The sequence below is a fragment of the Gadus chalcogrammus genome, chromosome 8 (genome assembly GCF_026213295.1).
Source record: "Gadus chalcogrammus isolate NIFS_2021 chromosome 8, NIFS_Gcha_1.0, whole genome shotgun sequence".
In the NCBI taxonomy this organism is placed as follows: Eukaryota; Metazoa; Chordata; class Actinopteri; order Gadiformes; family Gadidae; genus Gadus; species Gadus chalcogrammus.
In genome coordinates, this window is record NC_079419.1 from 5,896,430 (window position 1) to 5,906,543 (window position 10,114).

Sequence of the window (10,114 nt, forward strand, 5' to 3'; positions counted from 1 at the left end):
AGGATCTTCTGTACTTACGGAATGTGCTTTATATAACGGCAAGGTGGCAACAGCTTAAATGCCTGAGGTAAACTGTAAAACCTTATCCGCCTTCTCTTTAAGAGACCAAAAATTGGGCCCTATGAGACAACATTTACAAAATATGAAATCAGATATACAGCTTTTGAAAAGCTTATTTCCTTCAAACAAAAAACAATGGGAGAATATCCCTTGTTTTCAGTGAAGAGCGGAGTTCACCTCCTGAAATGTGTTGAGATTGCTCATCATGTAGTGGGGGAAAACCCATGTTCAATAAAGTTGACTACCTATACTTCTGCCTAAATAGTTTTTTTCTCTCATGCATGACTGCTGTGCATTGTCAGAATGTAGAAGTATGCCCTTGGGTCACAGGGTAGTGTTATTTTGGGCAATCTAGTATTGACCCATTTATTTTTTGCCTGCTCATCATAATGAGAACTGGTTGCAGGCCTCAGGTCAGATTCACATCAAGAGTCTAGAGGAAATCTAATAAAGTCGTCTGCTGCAACGCTGCCAAATGAAAAGTCACAGCATTCGTGTCATAAAATAAGTTTTAAATGTTTCAAGGAAAACAGAAAGGTCCAGTAAAAATCACGCTTTTACCAAATCAGGTGAATTACAATATAGCAGTAGACAAAGGATAAAACTCCTTCATGAGTTGAACAGAAACTCTACAAATGGCAAGGGACCGATGTTAAGACAAAAAGGTCTGATGAGTACAAACATCTACAAAGTGTACCGTACGAACTTACAAACCCAGCATGTCCAAAAATCTGGAGACCTCCAATGGTGCCATTTAAAAATAAAAACAGTTCTCAAAAGTATTAGTAACATTTAAGATTGGATAGTTGGAAAAGGCAGGTCACGATATAACAGTTAAACTAGTCAAGACTCATTTTAGAAATTACACATGATGTTCAGCCAATAGCAGCTCTACTCTTCAGTGTCCATGTGCTTTAGTCGTTTAGAAAAGACTACGTTACATCATTAAGCAAGTTTTTAAAAAACGTTACGAAATCCTTCCCACCCCTCCCTAACACACGGGGGGGGGGGGAAAGGTGTACCCTTCCTGCCGCTACCAACCAGACACCCCCCCACCCCACCCTCTTCACTTGGCAAGTCGACCATATTCAAAAAAAACTAGCAGGTTACATTTTTATCATTTCAAGGGAAGAAAAAGAATACAGTACTAGTTCGCCTTTCAGCCGTTAAAAATAAAATACAAAGTAAACTCAGATAAAACACAGGTGGGCGGTGGGGTTTGTGTGTGCGCGCGCGCGCGCGCGTGTGTGCGTGTGTGTCTTTCAGTGGGTCTAGTACTCCGTGGGCTCCTCGCCCTCCTCCGCCAGCAGGCAGGTGCGGATCAGGGCCTCCGTCACGGCGTACGGGTCGCAGTTGGCGGACGGGCGGCGGTCCTCGAAGTAACCCTTCTGCTCCTGGCCCACGGCGCGCGGGATGCGGATGCTGGCGCCGCGGTTGGCCACGCCCGCCGAGAACTCGTGGATGTTGGAGGTCTCGTGGCGGCCCGTGAGGCGCCGGGCGTTGTCCAGACCCCCCTTGGGGTCGTAGGCGCGGATGTGGTAGTGGTGCCTCTTGCCCAGCCGCTCGATGGACTCCTCAATGGCCCTGGGGGGAGGGGGGGAGGGGGGGGGGGGAGAAGACGAGGAAGGTACAGGTTAGGGCCCCGGCGTGGTCGACGCGATGGCTGGAAGCATTACAAGCTTTCCCCCCCCCCCCCCCCCCCCAGTACTCCCAGCGGGAAAGGGACTCACTTCAGCCCACCCTCCTCTCTCATCTCCTTGGTGCTGAAGTTGGTGTGGCAGCCGGCGCCGTTCCAGTTGCCCTGGATTGGCTTGGGGTCGAAGGACGCCACCACGCCAAAGTCCTCGCACACGCGGTGCAGGATGAAGCGGGCCACCCACAGGTGGTCGCCCATCTTGATCCCCTCCGTCGGCCCCACCTGGAACTCCCACTGGAGACGCAGAGGCAAAACCAGTAAGCATCTCTCTCCTCCCCCCCCAAACGACACATCCACATCGTCTGGGCAAGCCGACCCACCAACCAACCAGTGGTTCACTACACCAGATGTTGGGTTACCTGTGCAGGCATCACTTCAGCATTGGTTCCACAGATGTCCACTCCGGCGTACAGGCAGGCTTTGTAATGAGCCTCCACGATGTCTCTGCCATAGGCCTTGTCGGCCCCCACGCCACAGTAGTATGGACCTGTGTGACGGCACGACTAGAGTTAGGACCTCGTCACTTCATGGACACCTTTCAGAAGGCAGTTGTGTCAGGAGTAGGCCCTTGCCTTGGGGTCCGGGGAACCCATTGGACGGCCAGCCAAAGGGATGCCCGTCGGTGCCCAGAATGGTGTACTCCTGCTCCATGCCGAACCAGGGGTGCTGGTCCTTCACCATGTCCATTACCTTGTTGCACGCCAGTCGCAGGTTTGTTTCTGCGTGCGCACAATTATTATAGTTATTAACAGATCCCTTCGCTTTCATTTGCAAACACGCGTCTTGATTGGCTATGACTAATCAATGTCAAAGCCACCGTCGAGTTACCTGTAGGTTTGTGGTTGTACTTCATCACCTCGCACAGCACTAGTTTATTGGGGTCTCTACGGAACGGGTCACGGAACATCGCGGCGGGAATGAGATACATGTCGCTGTTGGAGCCCTCCGACTGGTAGGTGCTCGAGCCATCGAAGTTCCACTCGGGGAGATCTACCGACCAACAGGAAATGACAGGTTAATAAAGGCGGTACATCCACTGACTTAAGAATCCTCAGCGCTATTGAGGAAACGCTGTAGGCCTATAGTAGACGCATGGAGGATGGGAACAATGAGCATATTACGTAACCCTTGTGCCTTTACCTTCGATGCTCTTGGGCTCGGAGTCGAGCGTTCGGGTTTTGCACCGAAGACCCTCTCCGGTGCCGTCGATCCAGATGTACATGGCCTGGACCTTGTCTCCCTGGGGGAGCTCCATGTACCGTTGTTTTACAACTTTACTCAAGCAGGCGCTGGCGGACGTAGCCATCTTATCGTCTGTTATAACACACCTGGAGACGGGAGGAGAGAGGCGGCGTGAGACGAGGGTTTCCCCGGGCACGTTAAGGCGCACATGTTTGTGCAACACACAGCGCGTGTTGCACACCATTGTTCTATATTCTAGAAGGGATAAGAGCATGCAAACGCAGGTCTCGCAGCCTCACTTTAGCATGTTCACTGCGGTCCAAAGCCAAAACAAAGGAAACGTTCATACATACGTCCACATTGGACTAAACTGCTTAAATCGCGGCGTAAATCTCTCCCTCCCGACGGTCCACAGTGGACGAAGATTGCGCTCTTAAGTTACTACATCAAACATGGTATTAGGGAATGTAACTATGTATATACACCGTACGATGTGCCTCCATGCTGCCGTACACAGCCACGCATTGTAGTCATGGTTACACTTATGCCAGACCGAAGCACCATTACATAATTGCCCCCCCCCTCCCCCCCACACAAAAACACTGTTCCTATGCAATTACATATGGCAGCAAAAAACAATCAACGTCAATGATACGAGATGAAAGGCATTAAATATGAATCTTACAAAATCACCCAAACAATAAAGAGAAAACAATTACCTTTAAAAAGAATAGGTTGGAAGAAAAAAAAGCTAAAGGACAGAAAGGTCCCAGGAGTTGTTCTTGAAACTCTTAGTAGTTGTTGTCTCATTCTCTGATACCTCAAAATCCCAGATCCAGTCAAATTTATAACAAGATGGATAGGGACGTCCGCGTTTCGGATTGGTCAGAGAAATCTCGACATGTTTACTCCGCGGTGACGAGCGGCCGTCATTGGTCGGGAGCGAAGCGCAACGCCCTCAACTTGGAGGAGAGTTTCTTGTGCAGCACATGCCCAAAAGAAATCTGAAATCTGCAGCGTTTGACCTCAATTTCACGCAAAGAAAGGAAAACAACTTTGTTTGTCTGATTGGCAGATGAAATATTTTTTATTTGGGTTTCATAACGTTTGTACCTAAAACGTGATGACTAAGAAAAAACACGGCTGCCCCACTTTCCTTGTTTATCATCCACCCCAAACCAGGTAATTAATGTCCCCAAACGCCCCCAAGCGGTTGAACTACAGAATTACAGCTAGTTTATTGGAGGTTACATAAACAAAAAAAATTATGCAGACAAGAGTACCGATTGGGTGAAGGTGCAATGGTGCATACACACGAACATATTCAAATCATCATTATATATTGATCCAAGATTCACTGCTAAGGCATTTTGCCAACATCTTCTTACCATAGAAAAATCGCTAATTCCTAAAAGAGAGAAGGCAAACGCTTGCCTGCACCAAAAGTGCACAGACAAGAACGTTGGCCTGTTGTTCTAACTGAAGGATTTAAAACGAATGTTTCTGTTTAAAACATCACAACGTTATTATTATTATTATTCTTTTTTATTATTTAGCCTATAGAATGACCGATTCCATCTATAGTTTGAGGATAGTTTAAATTAGTTAAGAAAAACATTTGATATGTCCCTGCACCACCACCTGGGGCTCTGGCAGGGGCTTGACCACTTCCACTGGTAGGAGCCATCTGGTAACAGGTGTTTTTTGTGTCCGGAGATCCCTGCAGGAAAGGTAAGTGTTCTACTCATAATGCTGTAAAAACAACAGTATTCGTTGACATTACGATAGTCACGGTCTCATCCCCGTCTGTAGAGGCACCACAGAATGATGGATTTTACCAGTGGATTCAAAACCAACACTTCTCATACTTCAAACAGACAGAGCTCTACCACCACTTCTCCCTCTGCAGAGAGATGCTCCAGGTACCCTCCTCATGTCAGCTCAAAGGTACTCATCCCCATATAGGTATCCAGCATGTGTGTGTGTGTGTGTGTGTGTGTGTGTGTGTGTGTGTGTGTGTGTGTGTGTGTGTCTGTGTCTGTGTCTGTGTGTGTGTGTGTGTGTTAATATATGTGTGTGTGTGTGTGTGTGTATATATGTTGCCACGTTCAAGTTGTAGCACAATTGTGTCTAAAGTTTATCCCCTGTCTGTGTGTGCGTCCATGGGTGTATGCTTGTGTGCGTTTGTGTGTCCGTGTACGTCAGGACATTAAGGAGAAGACTTGGGGACCTTCTGCGTGAGAGTGGACCACTTGCTTCACAGGGGATAGGACCCAGGCCAGAGGGCTCGCTACCAGGCCCACTACGCCTTCATCAAGCTCTTCCAACTCCCGCTAGGCTCCAGTATCATGGCCGCCTGTCGCCTCACCTATGGTAAAAGTCTTATTTTTTCAAAAGTGAAAGTTTTGATCCTTTTTATTGTAGAGTAAGTCAGGAAGGTATGGGAGAGAGAGGGGGAGACGTGCAGCAAAGGGCCGCGAGCAGGAATTGAACCCCCGGTCCTATGGGCTGCCTCGGTGTCTCTGGGTCTGCAACAAGGCGATAACACGGTCGACTGCTCCTCCATCGCCAGAGGATATGCAGACCTGGGCTCTGACGGTGGTCTGGAGCCCAGTAGGGCACCTCTCTTCAGGGGTCACCGAAGGCCCGGTTCAGGGTCGCGGCTCGGGGATGAAGAGGGACCCGACAGCCCCAGAGTGCTGATGTGGTTGCCTTTTAGAAGACGCAGAGTGCCAGTGCCACCATGTAGCACACCGGTCCGAACGAGGGCGAGACGGTTCACCGGGACGTCCGCAACGTAGTAGGAGCGTCCCGGGAACGTAGGGGAGGCAAGCTAGGGTTGAGTGCCGGCTCTGTCGCTATGGCGAACCGGGCACCCCTCCCCTCCACCTTCAAACACCCAGGGACGGACACAGCCCCTTACTCCTTCATCAATACGCCCATATTTCATTTGCTGTCCGTTATGACCACCGGTCGTGCGCCCAGACCACCACCACCACCACCACCACCACCACCACCAGGGCCCCCGTCTGCGGCATGTCCCTCAGCACTGCGATGACCACCTGTCTGTGGGCATATCTGCCGACGCGGTAGCAGGGCGGCCTAATAAACACTCCCTGAGGGTTCAAGGAGAGGGCAGCAGGGAAGCTGACCCTGGCTGAGAACACAGCCACGCACCTTGTGAAGTGTTTGCCCTGCGGAAACGCAACGACCTTGATTCACGCTGCCAAGCAAGAACTAGGTGTGACTCTGTATCAACTGTAGAACGTTGAATGTACATAAGGTGGCGGCCGTGAGACATGCCTCATTTTTTCAAATTAAATATCAAAGCGTTTTATCCATGACTGTGCATCTGCATCACATTCCTAGTGTACAATTTAGTTCAAGGATTTTATTCTCATTTTGTTTTGTTTGTTTTCAGATTCTGGCTCGTACGTTCTACAGATTCTTGGAAGAAGAGGACAAATGTCTTCCCACACATCTGGTTGGTATCTCAATGGGAATGTCCCCTTGAAAAAAAACAATTTTTCAAGGTAGTCCTGGCCAAGAGGCAGCAAAAAAGACAGCAAAAAGCAAAAGAGTTGTCAGTTGTTGGTGCACAGCGCCCCCCGGGGGACGGGAAGCGCCGAGGCAGAAGGTGTGGCGGATAAGGGTGTTGCAGGAACCTGGGTCAGCGATCTTCTGCTACACTGCAGTGGTACCTCTGAACGAGGGCTCCCCCTGGGGGACGTCAGGCAAGGGGCGTCCATCCATCTGGACCACAAGAAGCATGAGAAAGGTACGTAACACAGTCAATTGAACATTGTTTATTCGAACCAAATCAACACTTCAAGTGGGATATGTCAAGAGAAACTTAATATACAAAATGATCATGTCGAAACGACCAATTATGTTGCATCAAACCCAATGTGTGAATGGGTATTGCTGAACCCATTCTATGGAAGGCTGACTCCTATTTTATCTAATTTATAAGACCTGCGTGACCTCGCTCTTGCAAACCAGGCCAGGGCCCGGGAGCGTGGCCTCTGGCTGCAAAAACATCTGCAGGGTAAAGCTGCCGTGTACCTATCATATCTGAGACAGTATGGACTGAAGCAGTTTCATGTATTGACTCCATCAGTGTTTCTTTTGTTTGTTTTGGTTGGTTTGTGTTTGTTAATTGCAACTACCCCTTAATAGCATAGCTTCTACATAATCGCATTGCATCAGTTTGAATTCTTTTTTTTGAATATTATTAATGGAATGTGAAACATTGGTGGAGTCGTTTTTGACAAAATCCTTAAACGATATGTTGTCATGACAATGGGGAAGCATATTTTGAAGAGTTATCATAGAATAAAAATTGGTTACAGAACAGGACATTGAGATATTAAGATGTTCTTCCTCCCCTCTTGATGTTCCCCGGATGGAGGAAGGTTGGGGCTGCATTAAAAACCCAAATTTAAACATCAGATTTGCTTAGAATAAACACAAGTAGAATTGATCAGAACACCTTCCCTGAGAGACATCAGAGCGCAGACGCTTTTAAATGGGTGAGTTGTCAACACTTACTCATTGTATCGTTGGGCCCACGGCTTGCCATGCAAGCTGCCTCTCAGAGCATCAAACAAAAGCTACGCTCTCTCTCTCTCTCTCTCTCTCTCACCCTCTCTCTACCTCACGTTTCTTCTCTCGCTCTCGCTCTCGCTCTCGCTCTCTCGTCTCTACCTCCAGAAACGTTCTTGGAAAGCCGTCAGCAGGCTCATCCGAAGCATCTGTCCATTTCGACGTCGCACCATGAGGAACTCTGAAACGTGGACCCCGGTTTTGAGGCCTACCTCGTACACCGGCGGGCTGTTTACTCCACAAGCACGCGGTTTTATAGATGGACACTATTCATCGCCCTTTGCTCTTACTGACCCACTTTCTAACGATCCGTCTCTGTGTCGTTAGGGAGTCCGTCCTGTATTCGTGGACAGGCCTACATGGCCTCCATTTTAAAGGGGTGATATTATGCCACCAGGTATGAGTCTGACTAGCCATTACAGGCCTTTCCCTGTGTTTGGTGACCTCAGTAGTGGGCGTGTCCACCTAGATGTATGTTGGATAGACAAGCAACAATTTGCCACAGTCCACTAGGTAGGCTGGTGGAATGATCTATCCAGCATAAATCTAGGTTGACACACCAACTAATGAAGTCAATAGGGCACAGGGAAGGCCGATTTTCAAACGGCTTGTAACGGCCAATCACACTCACACCTGGTGGAATGATATCGCCCCTTTAAATCGCATGTCGTGTTGTATTTGACCACCGTACTGCATGCACCTTCAGGAGGCCGGCGTGCCCTGCTGACAGAGATGCGCCCTCAGAAGAGAGAGACTACAGCTCGCTCAAACTGAAGGCTGACGTCGTCGTTGATTCTATCTCCTGCGCTGAAATGTTCGACCGGCTCAGGGTGAGAAACTGATCCGATACAGGGTATATCCAGGTGGTGTTGTTGATGATGATGATGATGTCAGAATCTTTGGCAAAGGTTAAGCCAGACACTATAATATCTGTATGTCAGATAGTATTGATTCTTCCCAAATGGGATCTTCAGGATATATTCTCGGTCTTCAGGAGTATCTTGTCATTGTTGGTCGCCATTGAAGACACATGTGGATGTGTTCTCAATAGGCAGATCAACATTTCAATGGATATGTCGCTGTCCATCAGGCAGCTTGGCGGGCAGAGTGGACAGGAGTCTATTTCCTGAGGCCATATTCTCTGTGTTTCCTACTCCGCTCTACTGCTGGAAAAAGTGAGTTTTGTGGTGCTTGCAAGGATACAGATGAGACCAGGTCCACATCACATCAATAGTACAGGAACAGGTTAAATTAGATACATTTAGATGCATTGAGAACATTGTGTTACAAATGTTGTTGTTTTTGTCTTATCATTTATTGAGCAAAAGTCTCAACCGAGATGGACCAAACAGCGACTCGTTATTTGCTGCCACCTTAATGAAAAATTGCCCCACTGTCCAACGTTACTTCTCCTTTAGAACGAAAATATAGCATAAGCATACCGCAAATGCTGTCAGTACTCTTTGCATACAACGTAGAGCCAGCATACCCCAGCAGGGGGCAGCACCTACCAGATTAACGTCTGGCATAAAGGGTTTTCACGTTCGATGTCAATGCAAAGCCAGGGTAGCATTTTATAAATCGAGTTGACCTATGAAAACAATATAATTATGCCTATGAATAGTTTTATCCAACTGATGATGTGTTTTGTAAGATTATTAAAAAAAACGGATTATGCATACAAATTAAGAATTCTCTTACTTATTTATTTTATTTTATGTGCCTTACACCAAACCTTCTTTGTCAATGTAAATGAGGGCATTGATGAAAATAAGGATATTCCTAGATAATGAGGCAAAACGAATTTCAATAATGAAAACAGTTCAAGACAGGGGTCGCTCCCCGAGTGTTAAATGAAAGACGAGCACCCGATTGAAAGAGCACCTGAGCCAAGGCGAAAAACACCCATTATTATATTTGTTATTTGATATTTAGAAATCGCACGCGTCACTTTCCTCCTTTACCCGACGCATCTTCGTACCGCCACAACCGTCTCATCCAATCTCCAGCCTCCTCATAAATCAGCGTGTCCTCTGGTTTCAGCCCGGCCAGCGTATACAACTGTCTACCTTCAGATATTAATAAGGCTGACAATATGTTGGTCAGTCTGCCAGCGATGCCCTGTGCTGTGCGTGTGACTCATCAGTCCGGCTGATAATCAGACCGGGAGGAGCCCTAAGAGATGCCCTTCCCGCCAAAACTTCCTCCAAAAACACTTTATTTAGACCATCAATGACAAGGGGGTGCCGAAACCACACACTGAGTGTGTGTGTGTGTGTGTGTGTGTGTTTGCGCCCTTAATGTGTGTGTTTGTGTTTTCCCCCTGTGTGTGTGTGTGTGTGTGTGTGTGTGTGTGTGTGTGTGTGTTTCTGCCCTTAAGTGTGTGTGTGTGTGTGTGTCTGTTTCCCCCCGTGTGAGTCTGTGCTCTCCCCTGTGTGTGTATGTGTGTGTGTGTGTGTGTGTGTGTGTGTGTGTGTGTGTGTGTGTGTGTGTGTGTGTGTGTGTGTGTGTGTGTGTGTGTGTGTGTGTGTGAGAGCGTGTTTGCGCCCTTAAGTGTGTGCGTGTTTGAGC

The 10,114-nt window shown here is 47.9% G+C and overlaps 1 protein-coding gene across 1 annotated transcript; it reads right to left on the reverse strand.

The window, feature by feature from the left end:
• Positions 1–267: 267 nt before the first annotated feature.
• Positions 268–3,766, reverse strand: LOC130388002 (glutamine synthetase). Its single transcript, XM_056597299.1, has 7 exons — positions 3,658–3,766; positions 2,897–3,084; positions 2,585–2,746; positions 2,329–2,475; positions 2,116–2,243; positions 1,791–1,990; positions 268–1,644 (listed from the first exon to the last, which is right to left on the reverse strand). The coding sequence occupies exons 2-7, from the start codon at positions 3,060–3,062 to the stop codon at positions 1,332–1,334; spliced, it is 1,116 nt and encodes a 371-aa protein (XP_056453274.1). The 5' UTR covers positions 3,063–3,084; positions 3,658–3,766; the 3' UTR covers positions 268–1,331.
• Between the last annotated feature and the right edge of the window lie 6,348 nt (positions 3,767–10,114).

Coding starts and splice junctions, on each gene's coding strand:
- LOC130388002 (XM_056597299.1), bottom strand. CDS start 3,062: ATGGCTACGTCCGCCAGCGCCTGCTTGAGTAAAGTTGTAAAACAACGG. Junction 2,747..2,896: donor CGAGCCCAAGAGCATCGAAG/GTAAAGGCACAA, acceptor GTTGGTCGGTAG/ATCTCCCCGAGTGGAACTTC. Junction 2,476..2,584: donor GTACAACCACAAACCTACAG/GTAACTCGACGG, acceptor GTGCGCACGCAG/AAACAAACCTGCGACTGGCG.